This window comes from Gorilla gorilla, chromosome 2, assembly GCF_029281585.2.
Source record: "Gorilla gorilla gorilla isolate KB3781 chromosome 2, NHGRI_mGorGor1-v2.1_pri, whole genome shotgun sequence".
Classification (NCBI taxonomy): domain Eukaryota; kingdom Metazoa; phylum Chordata; class Mammalia; order Primates; family Hominidae; genus Gorilla; species Gorilla gorilla.
In genome coordinates this window covers 124,778,273-124,802,499 of record NC_086017.1, presented here as the reverse complement: position 1 = coordinate 124,802,499, position 24,227 = coordinate 124,778,273, and the positions used below count along the sequence as shown (strand labels likewise).

At 38.4% G+C, this 24,227-nt stretch overlaps 1 protein-coding gene and 1 pseudogene across 3 annotated transcripts in view; both read right to left on the bottom strand.

Moving 5' to 3' along the window:
* GRAMD1C (GRAM domain containing 1C) overlaps positions 1 to 24,227 on the bottom strand; it is a 119,208-nt gene that overhangs the window by 17,433 nt on the left and 77,548 nt on the right. For all 3 annotated transcript variants that reach the window (XM_019023950.2, XM_004036077.5, XM_055381659.2), the window contains exons 9-10: positions 21,055 to 21,217; positions 14,149 to 14,286 (exon numbers count right to left, since the gene is read on the bottom strand). In XM_019023950.2, coding sequence (XP_018879495.1) covers positions 14,149 to 14,286; positions 21,055 to 21,217 — 301 coding nt within the window. The remainder of the gene's footprint in view (positions 1 to 14,148; positions 14,287 to 21,054; positions 21,218 to 24,227) is intronic.
* LOC101127696 (vacuolar protein sorting-associated protein 26A-like) lies at positions 9,810 to 10,783 on the bottom strand (annotated as a pseudogene).

The following is a 24,227-nucleotide window of genomic DNA, read 5'->3' as shown; positions in this document are numbered from 1 at the left end:
GGTCATTTCATGGAAGCCAAAAACTTAAAAAGTATAAATAAAAGCATTAAAAACTCTATTCAAAGACATGATTGTATCACCTAATGCCCCAGCACAAATCGACTTAGGCAAGTACTAGTATGTTTGACTGCTATTCACCAATATCCTAAAGCATAGGAGCCTTTATCTAACCCCATTATACTCATCATCAAAGGAAGGAAGTGAGGCTTTAGAATACAGCCAATTTTACTCAACTTCTTTTATATTGCTAGATCTGAGGATTTAATGAGGGATCCTGAAATTGCCTTCTGAGTATCTGGCAAAGTCTTATAACTAAATTAAAAAGGCAAAATCACAAACCTAGAGTCTATCATCCAGGATTTTCTGTAAAATGATTTATTTAGGTATATATAAAAGAAGATATACAACTAATTCTAAATTACTTTTCAGAAGATTACTTTGGTCATATGTCAGCCTGTTTCAGGAAAATGATAAAACCAATCTGTTGTTAATCAGAAATAAAATTTAAAGATGTAATTTAATTCTGCTGTTAACACTGCACACTACTCAATGAAGCAACTATCAACAAGGATAAACGAAAACTATTTGTCTTCCCATGAATGTTACCCTTGTAGTTTCAGCAATGTTACCAATAAGGTCTACTGAGTATTGCTTACCAGAGCATCACCTAATTAACATCATCTTGGAACAGTCAATCCTCCAATACCTAAGTAAAGCTTATCATAATGTAAAAAAACCTGGAATGAATTATAGGAAAAATGGCTAGTACGCAAAAGGACATATGAACCATTTTGATATATAAAAGGCAGGAACTGCAGAATTTTAAAAATCCTTTGATGTAATAAAGTTTTAAAATTTGTGAACGTTCGTGCCCATTAGGATAGCTATTAGAAATAATAATCAGTGTTGGCAAGGATGTGGATAAATTGGAAACTTTGTACATTGCTTGTGGAAATGTAAAATGATACAGCCAGTATGGAAAATAATAGCCACTCTTCAAAAAAGTAAAGATTGAATTACTATATGATGCAGCAATTCCATTTCTAGGTATATACCCAAAAGAACTGGAAGCAGGGACCTGAACAGATAGTTGTATGTCAATGTTCATGGTGGCATTATTTACAATAGCTAACATGTGTAAACAACCCAGATGTCATTAATGGATGAACGGATAAACAAAATGTGGTATATACATGCAATGGAATATTATTCAGCTTTAAAAAAGGAATACATTCTGATACATGCCCCAATAAGGATGAACCTGGAAGGCATTATGCTAAGTGTATTAAATCTGTCACAGAAGGACAAACATTGTATTATTCCACTTATGCAAGGCACCTTGAGTAGTCAAATTCACATAGACAGAAAATAGAATGGTGATCATCAAGAATGGAAGAAATGGAGCGTTACCATTTAACAGGTATAGCATTTCAGTTTGGAAAGATTAATAAGTTCTGAAGATGGATGGTGGCAGTGGTTGTACAATAACGTGAACGTACTTAATGCCACTGAACTGTCCACTTAAAAATGGTTAAATGGTAAATTTTATCTTATGTACATTTTGCCATAATTTAAAAATTGATGAATCTAGGCAAGTGGCATATGGATGTTATCATACTATTCATGCAATTTTTCTGAAGCTTTACATATTTTTAAATGTAAAAGTTAGGTAAAAAGACTTAAAACTGAGCTTTAATTAAAGGTAGTGTCGGGGGTTGGGTCAAGATGGTGAATTAGAAGCTGCTCGTGTGTGCCGCTCTCACAAACAGGAAACAACAGGGTTGATGAACACTGACCCTACTAGCTGATCATCTAAGAAACCATGTCAGAATCCATCCAGGCAGCAAGGGGACACAGAAGGCAGAGAGGAGCAAAGCTGGGCAGCGGCCCCTCTGGGATCAGCACAGAGCCAGGAAAAGCTCCTCAATATGGGAAAGGATGAGTGAGTGAGAGCTCCCTGGAGGATTGTACACAGGCACCTGTGTAAGACTAGTAATGGGAGAATTCCTCTCGTTCCCCTGGCCCCACCCCCACACTTCTAAACTGAGGCAGAGAGACACCCAGAGTTTCTGTGGCGACAACTCTCAAGTCCATGGGGACCTCTATAAGCCTTGGACCCTGGAACGGAATGACACCAGTACCATATCCCCAATAGAGGTCACGGTCCTGCCTGGGAGCAGTAAGATTGCTTCTCTCCACCTTGCCGACAAGACTTGGTGCTAGCCTTCAGCCCAACAGTCCCACTTCTGCCTGAACTCAGCTGGCAGCCACAGCTTCCTGTTGCCCCAGGAAACACCTTGACAGCAGGGTAGGTGACTCCCACCCATCCCTGCTGCTGGTAGCCAGACAGGCCATGCCTGCTAGAGTGTCCAGCCCAGTGGTCTCACTTCTGCCTTAACTATGTGGGCAGGCACAAACCCGTGTTCCCCTAGGAAGTACCCAGACAGCAGAATAGGTGACCACATCCAGTCCCACAGCTCCTAGCTGAGCAGGATGTGCAGGCCTGAGTGATGCCCAAGGACGGAGAAGCCCTCCCTCTAAGATCACTGAGAGAGTGAGATGCCCAGGTTTGCAAGCCAGTGGAGGGGCAGAGTGTAATTCTTGCTGCAGGGTTGACCTGGCAAGCATATGGCCTGTCTGCCAACCATGGCACCTGCTTAAAAGAGCCCCGTGGTCCAAAACACCCAACAAAAGAAACATGGGCACGGAGCCAGTCAAAGGGGGCTCCTCCAAGGCCCAAGAGCCGACCAGGGTAGGGGGTCATCACTTTCCCTTTTCACCCCAGTGCACTACTACAAACCATGCCAAAACAAATGAGTTGTGCTGCAGAGTTAAGAGCCTATCTGCCAGCTAATACTCTTAAACGCTACCTACTAGATCACAGCCCAAAACATAACACCAAAATATTTTGCCAGTATACACCTGTGAAAACAAAGGTGACACCTGTGAAAACAAAGGGTTCCCACCAGCGCCCCTGCCCCAGCCAATGCACAAGCACCCCACCATGCCATCATGGCTGCTGGCATTCATGAGCAGCACAGATCCTACTGCCACCACCCCAGTGAATTGCTCTGGCCAGCAACCCCATTGGAGTATTGTGGCCAGTGGACCAGGAACACCTCCACCCCTCCAGTGCAACATATTTCTAACCTCAAAGGGCCAGAGAACAAAGCTGGGGACACACAAAACTATGTGTTCTCACGCTAGCCCCCCACAGTTAGAGCACACAGTCCAGGAGTTCTGAGCTGAGCCTGGGCCCCCTGAAATCTTCCAGAAGTGAAGACGGTCAACTGAACCCACCTTATGCCACAATCAAACCCCCACAGGCATCAAAGCAAAAAAACCCCATCCAAAAGACAGCAACTTCAGAGATTAAAGGAACATCAGTCCATACAGATGAGAAAGAACCAGTGCAAGAACTCTAGCAACTCAAAAAGTTGGAGTGTCTTCCTACCTCCAAACAATTATACTAGTTCCCCAGCAATGGTTCTTAACCAGGCTGAAATTACAGACATAGAATTCAGAATATAGATAGGAATGAAAATCATTGACATTCAGGAGAAACTCAAAACCCAGTCCAAGAAATCTAAGGAATACAAAAAAATGATACAAGAGCTGAAAGACAAAATGGCCATTTTAAGAAAGAATCATACTGATCTGAAATTTCATAATACAAATTGCAAGTATTAACAGCAGAATAGACCAAGCTGAGAAAAGAATCTCACAGGGCTGGTTCTCCAAATTAACTGAGACAAAAATAAAGAAAAAAGAATAAAAAAGAACAAAACCTCTGAGAAACATGGATTATGTAAACAGATCAAATCTATGCCTCACTGGCATCCCTGAAAGACAGGGATAGAAAACAAGCAACTTGGAAAACATATTCAAAAATATCATCCACAAAAACTTCCCCAACCTCACTAGAGAGGCCAACATTCAAATGCAGGAAATGCAGACAACCCCTATGAGATACATACAAGACAACCATCCCCAAGACACTTAGTCATCAGATTCTCCAAGGTCAACGTGAAACAAAAAATATTAAAGGTAGCTAGAGGGAAGGGGCAGGCCACCTACAAAGGGAATCCTATCAGGCTAACAGCAGAAACTCTATATTTGAGGGCTTGAGGGCCTATATTCAACATTCTTAAAGAAACTAAGACCAAGAATTTCATATCCAGCCAAACTAAGTTTCATAAGTGAAGGAGAAATGAGATCATTTTCAGACAAGCAAATGCTAAGGGAATTCGTTACCTGCCTTCCAAGAGGTCTTCAAGGTGGTGCTAAACATGGAAATGAAAGACTGTTAGCAGCCACCACAAAAACACACTTAAGTACATAGACCATTGACACTATAAAGCAACTACACAACCAAGTCTGCAAAATAACCAGCTAACAACACAATGACAAGATAAAATCCACATATATCAATAGTAACCTTGAATGTAAACGGGCTTAATGCCCCAATTAAAAGGCAGTGGAAAGTTGGATAAATAAGACCCAACTGTATGCTGGGTTTTGTTTGTTTGTTTTTTGAGACACAGTCTTGCTCTGTCACCCAGGCTGGAGTGCAGTGGCATGATCTCAGCTCCTGGGTTCAAGCAATTCTGCTGTCTCAGCCTCCTGAGTAGCAGAGACTACAGGCACGTGCCACCATGCCCGGCTAATTTTTTGTATTTTTAGTAGAGATGCGTTTTCACCATGTTAGCCAGGATGGTCTCGATCTCCTGACCTTGTGATCTGCCTGCCTTGGCCTCCCAAAGTGCTGGGATTACAGGCGTGAGCCCCCGTGCCCAGACAACTGTATGCTGTCTTTAGGAGACCCATCTCACATGCAATGGCATCCATAGACTCAATGTAAAGGGGTGGAGAAAAATCTGGCAAGCAAATGAAAAACAAAAAAAGCAGAGATCGCTATTCTAATATCAGACAAAACCAAAACAGACCTTAAACCAACAATGATTTAAAAAGGCAAATAAGGGCATTACATAAAGGTAAAGGGTTCACAATTCAACATGAAGACTTAACTATCCCAAGTATATATGCAATCAACACAGGAGCATCCAGGCTCATGAAACAAGTTCTTAGAGACCTACAAAGAGACTTAGATAACCACACAATAACAGTGGGAGACTTCAACACCCCATTAACAGTATTAGACAGATCACTGAGGCAGAAAACTAACAAAGATAGTTGTGACCTGAACTTGACATTTAACCAAATGGACCTAACAGACATCTACAGAGCTCTCCACCCCAAAACAGCAGAATATACGTTCTTCTCATTTGCACCTGGCACATACTCTAAAAATCGACCACACAATCAGCCATTAAACAATTCTCAGCAAATGCAAAAAACCCAAAATTATATTAACCACACTCTCGGACCACAGTGCAATAACAATAGAAATCAATACTAAGAAGATCACTAAAAATCATACAATTACATGGAAATTAAACAACCTGCTCCTGATGACTTCTGAGTAAACAATGAAATTAAGGCAGAATTCAAGAAATCCTTTGAAACTAATGAGAACAAAGACAGAAAATACCAGAATCTCTGGGACACAGCTAAAGCAGTTTTACAGGTTTATAGTGCTAAACACCCACATGAAACAGTTAGAAAGATCTAGAAATAACAATCTAACATCACACCTAGAGGAACTAGAAAAACAAGAGCAAATCAACCCCAAAGCTAGCAGAAGACAAGAAATAACCAAAATTAGAGCTAAACAGAATGAAATTGATATGTGAAAAACCATACAAAAGATCAATGAAATCATAAGTTGGCTCTTTGAAAGAATAAATAAGATTAATAGACCACTAGCTAGACTAATTTAAAAGAGAAGATCCAAATAAACACAATCAGAAATGACAAAAGGAACATTACCACCGACCCCACAGCAAAAAAAAAAAACCCAGAGACTATTATGAACACCTCTATGCACAAAAACTAGAAAACCTAGAAGAAATGGATAAATTTCTGGAAATATAAAACCTCCCAAGATTGAGCCAGGAAGAAATTAAAACCCCACACAGACCAAGAATGAGTTCCAAAATTGAATCAGTAATTAAAAACCTATCAACCAAAAAAAGCCCAGGACCAGATGGATTCACAGCCAAATTCTACCAGACATGTAAAGAAGAGTTGGTACCACTCCTACTGAAACTATTCAAAAAAATTGAGGAGGAAGAACTTCACCCTAACTCATTCTATGAGGCCAGCATCATTCAGCATCATTCTGATACCAAAACCTGGCAGAGAAACATCAAAAAAAGAAAACCTTAGACCAATATGTTTGATGAGTATTGATGCAAAAATCCTCAACAAAATACTAGCAAACTGAATCCAGCAGCACATCAAAAAGCTAATTCACCACAATCAAGTAGGCTTTATCCCTGGGATGCAAGGTTGGTTCAACATATGCAAATCAGTAAGTGTGATTCATCACATAAACAGACCTAAAAACAAAAACCACATGATCATCTCAATAGATGCAGGAAAGGCTTTCAATACAATTCAACATCTGTTCATGTTAAAAACCCTCAACAAACCAGGCACTGAAGGAACATACCTCAAAATAATCAGAGTCACCTATGACAAACTGCACAGCCAACATCATACTGAATGGGCAAAAGCTGGAACAATTCCCCTTGAGAACTGGAACAAAACAAGGATGCCCACTCTCACCACTTCTATTCAACATAGTACTGGAAGTCCTAACCAGAACAATCAGGCAAGGGAAAGAAATAAAAGGCATCCAAACAGGAAATCAAACTATATCTATTTGCAGAAGATATTATTTTTATACCTAGAAAACCCCATAGTGTGCCCAAAAGCTCCTAGATCTGATAAGCAACTTCGGCAAAATTTCAGGATACAAAAATCAATGTACAAAAATCAATAATATTTCTATACCCAACAACATCCAAGCTGAGTGCCAAGTCGAGATCACAATCCCATTCATTATAGCAAAAGAAAAAAAAAAGTAAAATACCCAGAAATACAATTAACCAGGAAGGTGAAAGATCTCTACAACAAGAATTATAAAATATTGCTCAAATAAATCAGAGATGACACAAATGGAAAAACATTCCATGCTCGTGATAGGAAGAATCAATATTGTTAAAATGTTCATACTGCCAAAGCAATTTATAGATTCAATGCTATTCCTCTCAAACTACCAATGACATTCTTCACAGAATTAGGAAAAAACTATTCTAAAATTCATACAGAACCAAAAAAGAGCCCAATAGCCAAAGTGATCCTAAGCAAAAAGAACAAAGCTGGAGGCATCACAATACCCAGTTTCAAGCTATACTATAAGACAACCGTAACCAAAACAGCATGGTACTGGTATGAAAACAGACACATAGACCAATGGAACAGAATAGAGAGCCTAGAAATAAAGCCACACACCTACAACCATCTGGTCTTCGACAAAGTTGACAAAAACAAGCAATGGGAAAAAGACTCCCTATTCAATAAATGGTGCTGGGATAACTGGCTAGCCATATGCAGAAGATTGAAACTAGCCCCTTCCTTACACCATATATAAAAATCAGCTCAAGATGGATTAAAGACTTAAATGTAAAACTTAAAACTATAAAACCCTTGAAGAAAATTTAGGAATGACTGGGCGTGGTGGTTCACGCCTGTAATCTCAGCACTCTAGGAGGCTGAGGCAGGTAGATTGCTTGAGCTCAGGAGTTCAAGAGCAGCTTGGGCAAGATGGTGAAACCTCATCTCTACAAAAAAATATATAAATTAGCCAGGAGTAGTAGTGTGCACCTATAGTCCCAGCTACTTGGGGGGCTGAGGCAGGAGAATTGTTTGAGTCCAGGAGGTTGAGGCTGCAGTAAGCTATGTTTGCGCCACTGTACTCCAGCCTGGGTGACACAGTGAGACCCTATCTCGAAAAAGAAAAAAAAAGGAAAGAAAATTTAGAAAATACCATTCTGGACATAGGCCCTAGCAAAGATTTCATGATGAAGACACCAAAAGCAACTGCAATAACAAAATTGACAAATGGGACATAATTAAACTAAAGAGTATCTGCACAGCAAAATAAACTATCAACAGAGTAAACAGACAACCTACAGAATGGGAGAAAATATTTACAAACTATGTGTCTGAAAATGCTCTAACATCCAGAATCTATAAGGAACTTAAAGAAATTAATAAGCAAAAAACCAAACAACCCAATAAAAAAGTGGGCAAGGGATATGAACAGACACTTTTCAAAAGAAGACATGTATCTGGCCAGCAAGCATATGACAAAATGTTCAACATCCCTAATCACTAGAGAAATGCAAATCAAACCACAGTGAGATACTATCTCACTCCAGACAGAATGGCTATTATTAAAAAGTCAAAAAATAACAGATACTAGTGAGGTTGCAGAGAAAAAGGAATGCTTGTACACTGCTTCTGGGAGTGTAAATTAGTTCAGCCATTGTGGAAAGCAATTTGGCAATTTCTCAAAGAACTTAAAACAGACTACCATTTGACCTGGGAATCCCATTACTGGGTATCTACTCACAGGAATATAAATTGTTCTACCATAAAGACACATGCACAAGTATATTCATCGCAGCACTATTCACGATAGTAAAGACATGCAATGCATAAGAATGTTCATCACAGCACTATTCACAACAGTAAAGACATGCAATCAACCTAGATGCCCATCAATGGTAGACTGGATAAAGAAAATATGGTACATATACACCATGGGATAGTAAGCAGCCATAAAAAAGAACAAGGTCATGCCCTTTGTAGCAACATGTATGGAGCTGGAGGCCATTATCCTGAGCGAACTACTGCAGGGACAGAAAACTAAATACCATGTTTTCACTTACAAGTGGGAGATAAACATTGAGTACACACGGCCACAAAGAAGGGAACAGTAGACACTGGAGCCTACTTGAGGGTGGAGGGTGGAAGGAGGGTAAGGACTGAAAACTACCTATTGGGTACCATGCTTATTACCTGGGTCATGAATTAATCTGTACACCAAACTCCCATGACACACAATTTACCTGTATAACAAATCTGCACATGTACCCTTGAAACTAAAAGATCAAAAACATTTAAAAAGTAGTGTCATATAACTGTAAACAATGATTTAAAAGAATATAGATTTAAAAGACCCCCGAATTTTGGCCAGGTGCGGTGGCTCATGCTGTAATCCCAGCACCTTGGGAGGCCGAGGCAGGTGGATCACCTGAGGTCAGGTGTTCAAGACCAGCCTGGCCAACATGGTGAAACCCCATCTCTACTAAAAATACAAAAAAATTAGCTGGGTATGGTGGCGGGCACCTGTAATCCTAGCTACTCAGGAGAATAAGCAGGAGAATCACTTGAGCCCAGGAGGCGGAGGTTGCAGTGAGCCGAGATCGCACCATTGCACTCCAGCCTGGGCAACCAGAGTGTGACTATGTCTCAAAAATAAAAAATAAAAAATAAAGAGCCCCTAATTTTATTTATTTTTCTCACCCGAAAACTTTTAATGTTTATGCTGATGCATATCTGAGTGCTTATCATCAAAGTGTGAAGTAAAAAAAAAAAAAGGCAGTTTAAGAAAGTTCCAGTGTTTCAAAGAGAGCATTTTTAAAAATGTATATACATGAAGAACATTTCATTATACCATAAAATAAATGCAGCACTGTAAGATAAAGGAAGACTAATATATATGGAGTTTTGGTCTTTCTCCCCTCTACAGCTGCAACCATCTTCAACCTGCTGAACTTAACTCAATGGTTACAGGAATTTGTTGCTTTTTTTTTTTTTTTGGTCTCCTATTCAGTTCACATTTCAGGCTGTTCAGCAGATGCCTGTGATTCTGGAGATTCAAATCACTGGTGAAAGTTTTTTCTCTGTTTCCTCAGTTTTTCAGGAGCTTTTCTTCATAAAATGATCTCCTGCTGTTTGAAGTACCTTCAGTCTTCCTCATCAACAAACACTAAATTCAAAAAGTACCTTACTGAAACTTTTTGGTTCACATCTCTCTGATTGTTGGAGTAGGGTCATATCCCACTAAAAACAGTCTCATTGGAATTGATTCACCTTTTACTGGTGCACCATCCATTATTTCATATTTGGTGATGTTTCTGTTTCTGCTGTGGTACTGGGTCCAATTCCTGTGATCTCTTTTTTGATCAGTTGTAACTCCATATGTTGTATTTTTATTCTTACTACTAAGAAGTAAATTTTTCCAACAATTACATGCTTTAAATGATACTTTGACTTACTATATTCAAATTATATATGTAGACAATCTTCAATGCCCACTTCTATCTTAATACAGTTGTTAACATCAGGACAGGTGGCAAGCTGGTAAACAATAAGATCACATTCTTTTACTAAATCTGTCAGTCTTCTCACTATTGTCACTTTAAGAAAATACCTCAAGTGAACACTGGCACCGATGTCAGATGCATATGGCTTTTTAACTTGCATAAACTCAGAATCATAACTTCTTCTCTGAGTCAGTTCTCCAGGTAAGGCTAGTTCTTTCATTAGGTTTATAAATTCATGAGCATTACTCTTGTCATTGTAAAGTTCCATTTGACCTATAAATTCAATTCTAATTCCTTGGTGCTCTAGCTTCTACCCAGGTTGCTTAAAGGCTACATTTACCTTCCCTGAAACATTATAAAGAGATGGTGTTTTTCTACTTTGTCATCTTCAGTTTTCATTTCTGTCATTTTCCTGGCTTCCCAATTATTAAAGACATATCAATCTCACAAACCGGACCAAAAAAGCCTTCAAGAAAACTCATTGTCAGCACGGCCACCATATCCCCGCTACTTTACTCCTTTTCACTCAGGAGAACTCTCAGCCCCAGCTCCTTCTGCTCAGCACCCCCAATTTGGAAAATTTAGATCCAGTGGTAGTCATTTGAGTGCTGGAATTAGATTTAATCCACAAATAATTGATTATTTTAAAAAATCATTAAATTCTTAATATTTTTAAAAAGGAGCCTTTGAAACTCGATCTCAAGAAATACCAGCCCAGGTGTGGTAGCTCACACTTTCCCAGCACTTTGGGAGGCTGACGTGGGAGGATCATTTGAGCCAGGAGTGTAAGACCAGCCTGGGCAACATAGGGAGACACTTGTCTCTATAAAAAATGTTTTAAAATTGGCCGGGCATTGTGGTGCACACCTGTGGTCCCAGCGACTGAGGCTGAGGTAGGAGGATCACTTGAGCCCAGGAGGTCGAGGCTACAGTAAAGTGTGATTGCACCACTGCACTCCAGACTGGGCAACAGAGCGAGACCTTGTCTCAAAAAAAGAAAGAAAGAAATACAACTTTGACTACCAGGTAACAAGTCAGAGGACAGCAGTATGCTTTGCAGTCATGATCAGATTCTCATTTGTAGTAAAGCTTCTGACTAATTCTAGGTCTAGCCAGCAACATACTTATAACTGTTTAGGTTTAGAATTAGCTGGAAGCCTTTGCTTTGCAAAGCCATTTATAACATCAGACAGTTGATATAATCATTGATATTGAAGCCAGATATATCAGAAAACAAATGCAGTTGTGTTTCAAAAAGCAAACTTCACTTATCACCAGCATACAACAACATCCTAATTCCTCCTGGGTCTTTTCAGCCATAAAAATGGCAGTGTAACATTAACAGGTATCCTCTCAAAAAATTCAGGGAAATAATGTATCCAGTTCTTCTGAAATACCAAGTTCTCTAAGTAGAAATGACTAACAAGTAAATACAAAATAGATTCAGAAGAAATATAATAAGTTAAATATTAGCTACTGAGTAAAGAGGAAGATTTATATCTCAGGCATCCCACATTTTCAAAACTGGAAGAACAGAAAAGATAATTTTTTAAAATTACAAAACATAATATAATCACAAGAGAATAGCTACTGACTGCAATCTCTTTGCTACTCTATCATCTATAATAAGAACAAAATTGATTTTGGTTCCCAGTATTCATAACAATGATATCATCTATGAATATATAATTATGTTTAGGCCAGGCACAGTGGCTCACGCCTATAATCCCAGCTCTTTGGGAGGCCAAGGCAGGTGGATCATCTGAGCTCAGGAGTTTGAGACTGGCCTGGAGCAATATAGCAAGACCCTGTCTCTACCAAAAAAAAAAAAAAAAAGCCAAGCATGGTGGTGCACGCCTGTAATCCCAGCTACTCAGGAGGCTGAGGCGCAAGAATCGCTTGAGCCCAGGAGGCGGAGGTTGCAGTGAGCCGAGATTGCACCATAGCACTCCAGCCTGGGTGACAGAGCGAGACCCTGTCTCAAAAAAAAAAAAAATTATGCTTACATAAAAGTTTCAAATAAAGGAATAATATCTAATGGTTAATAAAATACTTAGATTATAAACTAAATTGCGGCTGGATGCAGTGGCTCATTCTTGTACCTAGTACTTTGGGAGGCTGAGGGGGGTAGATTGCTTGAGCCCAGGAGTTTGAGACCAGCATGGCCAACACGGCAAACCCCTCTACTAAAAAAATACAAAAATTATCCAGGCGTGGTGGCGCATGCCTGTAACCCCAGCTACTCAGGAGGATGAGGCACAAGAATCGCTTGAACCTGGGAGGCAGAGGTTGCAGTGAGCCGAGATCACACCTCTTCACTCCAGCCTGGGTGACAGAGCACAGCTCTGTCTCAAATAAATAAATAAATAAAATTGACTATAGAATAACTTTCTCTTTGACTATGTCAAATGACTCACTTTATATGAATCTCTGCTGCTGCTGCATTCTAATTTTATGTAGCAGGCTAAATCATGTGCTCCCAAAGTTAATAAAATATCAAAAACATTTAGGATAAATTCAGTTTCAAACTTTATTTATTTATTTATTTTGAGACAGAGTCTCAATCTATCACTCAGGCTGGAGTGCAGTGGCACAATCTCAGCTCACTGCAACCTCCAACTCCCAGGCTCAAGAGATCCTCCCACCTCGGCCTCCCAAGTAGCTGAGATTACAGGGGTGCACCACCATGCCCAGCTAATTTTTGTATTTTTTGGTAGAGATGGGTCCAGGCTGGTCTCAAACTCCTGGGCTCGAGCAATTCACCCACCTCAACCTCCCAAAGTGCTGGGATTACAGGCATGAGCCACCATACCCAGCCCCAAAATAAAACTTTTTAACACATAATCAATGAAATTCTTCTTATGAGGATTTAACCACTAATTTCCAATTAAGAAATTTAACCAATTTCTTAAATGGAACTTTTTAAAATATATTTTCTTTGAAGTAGTCCATAGATACTGCAATCTCAAGTGTACAGCTCCATGATTTTCACAAAGGGAATACATACATGTACCACCACTCTGATCAGGATATAGAACTTAAACCAGCATCCCAAAAACTCCCTCCCAGTCTTTACCTACCTGACTCTCCACAACAGTAACCGCTATGCTGACTTTATGTCCATAAATTTGTTTGGCCTGGTTTTTATCTTTATATAAAGAAATTATATAGCATGTACTCTTTTGTATCTGGATTCTTTTGCTCAACATTGTATCTGTGAGTTCTACTCATATTGTTACAAGTATCAGTACTTTGTATTTTTTTCATTGTTATATAGGATTCTTTTGTGGGAATATACACAATCTATTCACCCATTCTATTACTGATGGACACTTGAACTGTTTTGAGTTTGGGACCATCATAAATAATGTTGCTATGAACACTGTAGTACGTCATTCAGAGTACAAATGTACCCATTTCTGATGAATGTATACCTAGGAGTGGAACTGCTGAGTCACAGAGAATTCATACCTTTAGTAGTTACTGCCGAGCCTTTTGGCAAAGTGTTTGTTCCAGTTTACACTCCACCAAAATTCAGTTGTTTCACATGAAACCATTTTGAATTGAGTTCAACCTAATTGAATTGGTACCTTAATGAATAAATATACTTTTAGTTTTCAAAAGGTCTGAACTTAATTGTTGGAAGCATGTGCCTAATTAAATAATTATACTGTTCACATGTGAATTTAACCAAACATTTGAATACCAGTTTATATACTGTCAAAATAAAATCAAAGCATGTCTAATTCTTCCTCCTCACAACATAAATCAGTTTATATATGCTCAACCTTCTAAGAATAATAGCATTCTCCCAAAGTTATCATTAGGTAAGAACACAAGGACTAACCTATTATATTTCTAGAACTGGCAAATTTCTGCATAAAGCGTGAACTGGTAAAGAGCAATTCAAACATTCTGTCAGCACTGATATGAAAAATACGGTTGATAAAAAGTCTTCCATGAAGATCTTTCTCAGGAACATTTTCTGGAAAAACAGAAACACAAACCAAAAGAGATGAAATCAAAGAAAGTTTATTTTAAGGTTTTAGGGGGTTTCGTGGGGTTTTCTTTTTTTATTTTGGGCATAAAATCGTTTTTAAATATGATTACAATGAGGAGAACATTCCAGGACACTATTAAAACTCCAAATAGGAATTAAATATATACATATGTATGACCTATAACTATGCATAACAATATATAGTTAACTAAACTACATATAATCAATATTTCAACTGTCAAAACCCAAAAGATACAGAAATATTTAACTTGAATGGTATCAAATGGCCATAATATGTCACTCAAAAGAATATTTCAAAAGGGACAAGGACAATATAGAGACAAATAAGATAGTATCTAACATAGAAATTAGCAACTTCTACCTCTGAATGCTCACTCAGTAAATATTAATTTATCAATGGCTATAATATCTGCTGCACTTAGCTTATCAGCCTGAATAATGTTTCAGCTTGACTTAATGTTCACTACCCAAAGACAAGAATGACTGTAATCACAACCTATTTTCAACACCACACATTAAAAGAACTAAGAAATCCTTCTGAAAAGTATTCATCAAAGCTAACAAATGCCCAATGAAATATTACATTTTTTCTGGGAATTTGATAATCATAATGATGTTGAAAACTACCAGTGACAAATGAAGAAGCAATATCTTGCTCACCTATTCTCATATGCCCTGGAAATATTATATAAAATAGCCCATACTTACATAGTGCTTACTATATGTTAGACATTGTGCTACATACCTTACAAGTATTGACTCATCTTATTCTCACTGCAGTGCTATGAGATAAGTGGTATTATCATCATTATTTCCAGATGGGGAAACAGAATCACAGAAATAATTGCCGAGGCTCCATGGCTAGTGAGTGACTGACCTGGAATTTGAACCCACTCCAGCTCCAGAGCACACAAACTTAACATCTATTTTATACCGCCAGAAGGAATTTAACTTAGAAGAACCAAACAGAAAAGAAAAAAAAAAAAACCTAGGAACAGAAGCCTGGCATAATAGAGGAAGTAACATAAAGCAATTCAATATGAAATTGTAATAATTTCAGGACCAAGATTACTTACTATTATTTCAAGGATGATGCCCCATCGATACAGAATAAAAATTGCTGCAAAAGCTCCCCATGTTTCAGAAATCAAGCTCTAAGAATGATCTGGGTAAAGCATCTGTCAATATTAATCAAGGTTAAATCAAAGGGCAATAGTCTATGGATCAGAAAAACTCTGCTAGCTCTGGCTTCATCCCCAACTATTGCTGTTTATCCCTCATTGGATGATTTGTGTCTCCCTATTTTGCTAGAGGCATAAAGGACTTATGGATATCAGATAGATATTGATTTGCTTCTCCCTTCAACAATACTCTATGTAGGCAAAAACTATTTACTGCAGTTTCAAATAATGGCTCCTTCAGCGTAGAAATGAATCACAAAACTAGGCAATTTTGCTAAGCTTTGTGAGGTAACTTTCCAATTAGGCCTGGGAAACAGCTTTTTCTGACACAGAAGTATTATATGTTCACTGTAAAAATAATTCAAATATTCACAAAGGAAGAAAACAACTAAAGGTGATTCTGTTGATCTTGTTCATTTCCTTCACAGAATCTATCCTGACTTGTAGTTATATTTTTATTGATTTATTGACTTGTTATCTTTCTCCTGCTTACTATAGTAGATCAACATACTATCACTAAATAAAATGATGTTTGGTTTAAAGTGATCTGCAATCTCCCTCACTCCCTCTAAACCCACACACACATCCCCAATCTCCTGGGATGGTTTACTTTTTGTGACCTTTTCAATTGTCACTTCAGTTCATTGACTTCAACCGTCTTCATAACTTCACAACTTTAAAAAAGTAAAAAAACAGATTCATTATTTTACCCATTTAATACATATGACAAGTCCAAGATTTTGGAACGTGCTTAGGGAAACCAGTAGGAGCACTTGATTTGCTATCTAATGATAATCTAATAAGAAAAAAATCGCCATACACTTTAAATAAAACTCCCCAAACAGAGGTCTGAATGTTACATATACCTTCTTACTGCTATAAAGCCAAACAGCCTTTGCAAGGAGCAAAGTGTGATCAGAGCTCATGTGCAATAATGACTCTATACACTATTATTCTTTATTTCTAGATATGTACAATTTTTATCAGTTTTATTGTTATCCTTTATGCAACTTATAATGTTATAATGTTGCTTTTATAGGATTCTTTTTTTTTTTTTTTTTTTGGAGACAGAGTCTCACTCTTGGGATTAAAAGCATGTGCCACCACACCCAGCTAATTTTTGTATTTTTAGTAGAGATGGGCTTTCATCACATTGGCCAGACTGGTCTCGAACTCCTGACCTCAGTTGACCCATCTGGCTCAGCCTTCCAAAGTGCTGGGATTACAAGCGCGAGCCACCACATCCAGCTGAAACTACTTTGGAAGGACCATTCTTATAAAAGAAGCAGGTGAGAAAGAGAAAACAAAAATCCTGGTTTTGGTGCTACTTACCTATTTGGCCACTGGGGGCCAGAGTAGATCTTCCTAAAGTCCTAAATTCAGGTAAACAGCATATGACTAATCCATGCCCAACTGCATACTAAAGCAAGAATGGTAAGGACACTAATAAAGCAGTCTCTATGCTACCCTTCATCTTTCCAAATGTCTCCCACTACACTGACTTCAATGGCAGGGATCTTACAATTTTAAGAAAAAGAGTCCTTAAAATGCCTACTTAATAAGTACAACAACAAGCCTCAAGTAATTTGTACTAAATTTTCCTTTAAACAACTACTTTTATTATATTTTTTCCTTTCTCTTTCTCTCTCTTTCCCTTTCTCTCTCCTGTTGGTGGTTACAAGAAAGTAACACAATCATAGTGTCTATAACATCTATCCTCAAAACTGAAACATAAAAAGTACTAAATTTTTTTTTTTTTTTTTTTAAGAGACTGGATCTGGCTCTTTTGTCGCCCAGGCTAGAGTGCAATGGTGCGATCATAGCTCACTGCAGCCTTGATCTCCTGGGGCTCAAGTGATGCACCTGCTTCAGCCTCCTGCGTAGCTAGGACTACAGGCATGCACCACCATGCCCAGCTAATTTTCTATTTTTTGTAGAGACAAGTCTTGCCCAGACTGGTCTCAAACTCCTGGCCCAAGCAATCCTCCCACCTCGGCCTCTCCAAGTACTGGGATTACGGGCATGAGCCACCGTGCTCAACCAAGAAAAACCAAAATCTTTTATCTTTCTCAAACCTAAAAGCAGTATAACACACACAATCTATGTTTTGGAAGTTTTTAAAATATGTTTTAAAAAATTAAATTTTATATTAAGGAAAACACATTAACATAGTAAACTTACATCTACATAAAATGGTTGGGAAATGGGCTTACATTGACTAACACAATATTATTGTGTGCTGGGTATTATATACAATGCAGTGAAGATGTCTCTTCTTCAACCCTTCCGAGTTAAAGGTGCCCAATTAGGGTAATTCCCAGCCTCTCTCTACCCCTTTAACTCACTCTAACCATAGGAAGTAGATTATTGGTATGGACTGAATGTTTGTGTAGCTGCAAATTATTCTGTTAAAGCCCTAACTCCTGGTGTGGCTGTACTTGGAGATGGGGCCTCTAAAGAAAGTAATTAAGTTAATCGGCCAGGTGCGGTGGCTCACGCCTGTAGTCCCAGCACTTTGGGAGGCCGAGGCGGGCTGATCACGAGGTCAGGAGATCAAGACCATCCTGGCTAACATGGTGAAACCCCATCTCTACTAAAAATACAAAAAATTAGCTGGGCATGGCGGTGGGCACCTGTAGTCCCAGCTACTTGGAAGGCTGAGGCAGGAAAATGGTGTGAACCCGGGAGGCGGAGGTTGCAGTGAGCCGAGATCGTGCTACTGCACTCTAGCCTGGGGGACAGAGCAAGACTCCATCAGGAAAGAAAGAAAGAAAAAAAGGAAAGAAAGAAAGGAAGGAAGGAAGGAAGGAAGGAAGGAAGGAAGGAAGGAAGGAAGAAAGAAAGAAAGAAAGGAAGAAAGGAAGGAAGAAAGAAAGAAAGAAAGGAAGGAAGAAAGGAAGAAAGAAAGAGAAAGAAAGAGAAAGAAAGAAAGAGAAAGAAAGGAAGGAAGGAAAGAAAGGAAGGAAGGAAGGAAAAGAAAGAAGGAAGGAAGGAAAGAAAGAGAGAGAGAGAGAAAGGAAAAGAAAGAAGGAAAGAAAGGAAGGAGGGAGGGAGAAGGAAGGAAGGAAGGAAGGAAGGAAAGAAAGAAAGAATTAAGTTAAATAAGGTGGGTCCCAGATCTGGTAGAATTAGTGTCCTTATAAGAATAGACACCAGACACTCTGGGAGGCCGAGGCTAAAGGATCAGTTGAAGCCAGGAGTTCAAGACCACCCTGGCCAACATGAGGAAACCCCCTGTTTACTAAAATTACAAAAAATTAGCTGGGCGTGGTGGTGCATGTTTGTAATCCCAGCTACTCCAGGTGTTCCAGAGGCTGAGACACAAGAATCGCTTGAACCCGGGAGGCAGAGATTGCAGTGGGCCAAGATCACACCACTGCACTCCATCCTGGGCGACAGAGCCAGACTCTGTCTCAAAAAGAAAAAAAATATACCAGAGAGTTTGTTCATGTATGCTCTCTCTCTCTCTCTCGTGTGCGTGTGTGTGTGTGTCTCTCTCTCTGTTGTTCCCTGCTCTGCTCCTCCCTCACACTTTGCTCCTCTATCCATGAGCATGTGCTGAGGAAAGGCTATGAGCAGACACAGTGAGAAAGTGACAAGCCAGGAAGAGAGCCCTCACCAGAAACCAACTCTGCCAAACCTTGATCTGGGGTTTCTATCCTCCAGAATTATATGAAATAAATTTCTGTTGTTCAAGCTACCCAATCTGTAGTATTTTGTTATGGCAGCCTGAGCTACTAACACAGTTAGTAAATGTGGAAGGAGTATGCTGGGTAGGCTTGGCACACCTCTGTCCTTCTCTCTGGATCTAGGTGCCCACAGAAGCTGGTTCTCCTCCAGGGGGGATCGTCCCTCCAGTGGGGGAGGAGGTTGAACACTGCCTGTGATTGATAGGTAAGTCCACCTCATTCTTCAGCTCCATCAGCAGCCCACTTATCTTTCACACATACCCACATCCGTTGACTTTGTTACTGTTAGTATAAAAGGTGATATTTTGGCCTGTATCTGACTTGCTCTTCATTTTCTTTCCCAATTTTGTTACCACCAGGGTGGTCAAGAAGGACTGCTATTTGTTGAGCCCACTCTAGACCCCATGTACACATGGATTACAATACAAAACAAAATGGATTACAATACAAAATGTGAAAAACATCTAGAATATAATACTCTTGAAATTCAGAAGGCCTTTGGGTCATAATTCTCTTTATCATCATATTAGGATTAAGCTTAATCTCTGCTGGCCCTCTAAAGCCAAGTAAGTTTTCTGTTTTGTTTTGTTTTTTGAGACGGAGTCTCACACTGTCACCCAGGCTGGAGTGCAGTGGCGTGATCTAGGCTCACTGCAACCTCCGCCTCCTGGGTTCATGAGATTCTCCTGCCTCAGCCTCCCGAGTAGCTGGGATTACAGGCACACACCGCCACACCCGGCTAATTTTTTTGTATTTTTAGTAGAGACAGGGTTTCACTACGTTGGCCAGACTGGTCTTGAACTCCTGACCGTGTGATCCACCCGCCTCGGCCTCCCAAAGTGCTGGGATTACAGGCGTGAGCCACTGTGCCAAGCCAAATAAGTTTTTTTTAATGCCATATGGAATATTATTATCATTTATCTTTGTAATAAATTTCAAATACAGAATGTTCCTCTGAAAGTGAATTAAAGTCAAATGGAAATTTTTAAAATTAAATGGAAATTGACTACAGTAAAAACAAATAAAAGTCAGGAGCAATTATGATGAACGTTCCATGCTCTTGGTTTCAAAAACTCATCCCATTATGCTAAAATATAACCACAGTCAAAAGCTTGCATCTTCACACAAAGAAATTTGAGTATTGTTCTGAGTAACATTGATGAGTACACTTTTTAAAAAATCATTTACAGAGAGAAAGATTTCCTTTCCAGAATTTTTGGGAATCTTCTTTATTTCCTTTTGGAGGCTACCCAATAATTTAAATTAATATTCATGTGAGAATGCATCCCTGCCATAACTACTTGCTTTCATAATTATATACAAAACAAGTTTAGAAAAACCTTGCTAAGGTGTCTTTTTTTAAAAGGAGGAAAAGAGAAAATAACTTGGGCAGTACTGAAGTGAAGTAAAAAGAAAACTGGACAGAGACACCTGGTCATTAACTCAAGTTCTGCATAGTTAACTAGCTGCGTGATTTTAGATTTAGCTCCTGTAGGTCTTATTTTCCCTACCAGGAAAATGAGGTATAGCCTAAATGAAATAATATGTCACTCTACCTATGACATGTGAGCATATTACACTGCCTGGTATATAGAATGGGCATACAGGTTTTTATTAACACCACATTTAGAAGCTAAATGCAAAGAAGCTTTTCAGATTCCAGGCTTCTGAAGACAGTGGGATACGTTAGATTTAACAGCCTCTTTCTCCTATTTTCTATAAGCTCCCGTTCTTTTTTTGGTTCTTTATAGGGTGAGACTGTGTCTAATAAAACTAAATTCTCAATCTGCACACCCCTATTACAAAGATAAACATAAAAAGACATAACTGAAATTTAATAAAATTTATAAGAAATTATTTACCTTCATCAACAGAATCTGAAGTGCTGCTTTTGTCCAGAGAAAGATATTCATTTTTATTCAAGTCCAGTGACTTTGATGGCACTCTAGTTAACTTCTTTTCCAAAGTTGGTAAGAGACTCTTTTTGGTCTGTTTCTCATTTTGGGACTCCTCTTTGCCTAATCCCTAAAAGGTAAACAATCCGGTTTCAAAATAAAACACAGATTTAGCTTAGATTTTGCAGTGAGAACTTTAATATTAAAGATACTTTGAAATATTGCGCTTTGAAGAATATTTACAGCATTTTGTTTGTTATACTTGCATCACATTTCCAATGCTATTACATGTCGGTCCATAAAATATGAATAAATAATATATACCATTCTGAAGTCATCCTACACAATAATAAACAAGTTTATGAAAAACATCATATAAAAGAGCTTCACAGATCATGTAAATCACTTATGGAGAAGGGAAAGGGGACAAAGGACAAAAATAATAGAACAATCCATTCTTTGGGGTAGACAAGGGAGAAGAATCAAACCCAGTTAGCTTCCCCAGCCAGTGCCTGCCCCATCATCTCAAGGAAGAAAACTCACCCATCTCTCAAGACCTAACAGGGAAATGGAAAGAAAATGGAGAGATAAAATCACATATGAGTACAGTGGGAGAGAGAAGATTAAAACAAATTAATTTCATAGCAAACTCATAAAAACACAATTGGCTTTGCTGCAAAGGGACTAAGAGATTAGGCATTAAAATGTATTTAATATATGATGCTATCTATACTTTCTGAGATGGTTTAATAAAGATGATGTCATCTCTACAATAAATTTAATGTTAGGCATTAAAGTATGATGCTATTGCTATGTTAGTATTCAAGTAAAATAGTACTATATTATAATCAGACTTAGTGGAATAGTACAAAAAGTCTATATAAACTATACAGCAGAATATTTTCTTGCATTCTCTGTATGTACACAGATGAAAGAGAGCCCTTTACTTCCTGTCCCATGAGATCCTTGAGAAGCACTAAGTAGCAGAATCAGCTCCAGGGAGGATACAGGCTTCCACTGGCCACCCAGATAGCAGAATAACAACTGGGACCGAGGACACAATTTATTAAAGGATTATATTGCCCTGGTCAGAAGATTGATTCTTCATACAGAGATTATTGCTAAAATCAAAACTTGATTTATTTGGGAGTTCCACACTACAAAGCAACATGCCTATTTAGCTAAACCAGGGACCCCTTAACAGATGCTAAGTAGAGTACATTTCTCTACAGCTCCACACTTACGCTTCTCCTCTTGTTGCAAATTAAGTTCTATTTCCTACTATAAAGAATGCAGATAGATATTTATAGGAAAAGTAAGAGTCACTATCTTTCAGTGGTTGGTATCTGGATGGCTTTTATTTCTTTGTATACTCTACTATATTTCATGAAGTTTTACAAAGAGTATTAATTCTATAATTTAAAAAACATATTTTCTTGGAAAAAAGTTATTTTTGACTTTTTGTTATTTCCAACTTTGTTAGAAGTGAAAATGAGGCAAAGCAAGTGACATACGATGCTTGTAGATATCTGAGAATCTCATCATATGGCTCTTGAATGCAAACAGAAAAAAAAAGGGCTAAACTTCTATAATGCTTGTATTCTATAACCTGAAAACATCTATACTGAACACCAATGAATGTATGATCGATCTTAAAGCATTAAGTTATTCGCTTCCCTTGCACCAGTAGTAAGTCACTAAGGGTCTCTAGATGAATAAGTTTTGCAAGAAACCCAACACACAAAACCAGGCTAAGGTAGATGCATGACTGGTAAAAACAAGTTGATAACATGCTGGCCTTCCACATAAATATATTTTCATTCAATGTTTTCCCAACATTTACTCAGAGGAGATACTGGAAGTTCTTGGGGGAGGGTGGAAAAGGATCATTACTGATCACAGGCAGATTCACCTTCAATTATAACAGCTTATGGTTATTGGATACTTAATGTGTGCTAGGAACTATTCTAAGTACAGTCATACATTGCTTTGATGACAGGGATACATTATGAGAAATGTATCATTAGGTGATTTTATTGTTGTGCCAATGTCATAGAGTGTACTTAACAAATTTAGATGGTATAGCTTACTACACACCCAGGCTATATGGTATAGCTTATTGCTCCTGGTCTATAAACCTGGACAGCATGTTACTCTACTGAATACTGTAGGCAGTATAACACAGTGGGAAGTACTTGTGTATCTAAACATATGTAAACATAGCAAAAGTACAGTAAAAACATGGTACAAAAGATTTAGAAAATGGTACACCTGTTTATACCATGAATGGAGCTTACAGGACTGAGTTCTGTTTTTCTGGGTGAGTCAGTGAGTGAGTAGTGAGTGAATGTGAAGGCCTGGGACATTACTGAACACTACTGCAGACTTTATAAACATCGTACACTTAGGCTACAATAGATTTACAAAAAAAAAATTGTTTTTTCAATAATAAATTAAGCTTAGCTTACTGTAACATTTTTATTTTATGAACTTTTTTTTAAAACTTTTTGACTCTTGTAAAAATACTTAGGTTAGACCACAAACACATTGGACAGCTGTACAAAAATATTTTCTTTCTTTATATACTTATTCTAAAAGCTTTTTTCTATTTTTAATTTTTTCTTATTTTGTTATTTTTAAACCTTTTTGTTAAAAATTAAGACACAAACACACATGTTAGCCTAGGCCTACACAGGATCAGGATCATGAATATCACTGCTTCCACCTTCACATTTTGTACGACTAGAAGGTCTTCAGGGAGAATAACATGCATGGAGCTGTCATCTCCTATGATAACAATATTTTCTTCTGGAATTCCGCCTGAAGGACCTGGCTGAGGCTGTTTCAAAGTTAACTTTTTTTGTATATGGAAGTAGAAAGAGTATACTCTAAAATAATGATGTATTATTTTATTATCAAGTATTATGTACTTATATAATTGTTTGTGCTATACCTTTATAGGCCTGGCAGCACAGGTTTGTTTACACCAGCATCACCACAGACATGTGAGCAACGTATTGCATTACCATGTTATGATGGTACCTCACTATGCAAAGGAACTTTTCAGCTCCCTTAAAATGTTATGGGACTGGCTGGTTGCAGTGGCTGACACTTGTAATCCCAGCACTTTGGGAGGCTCA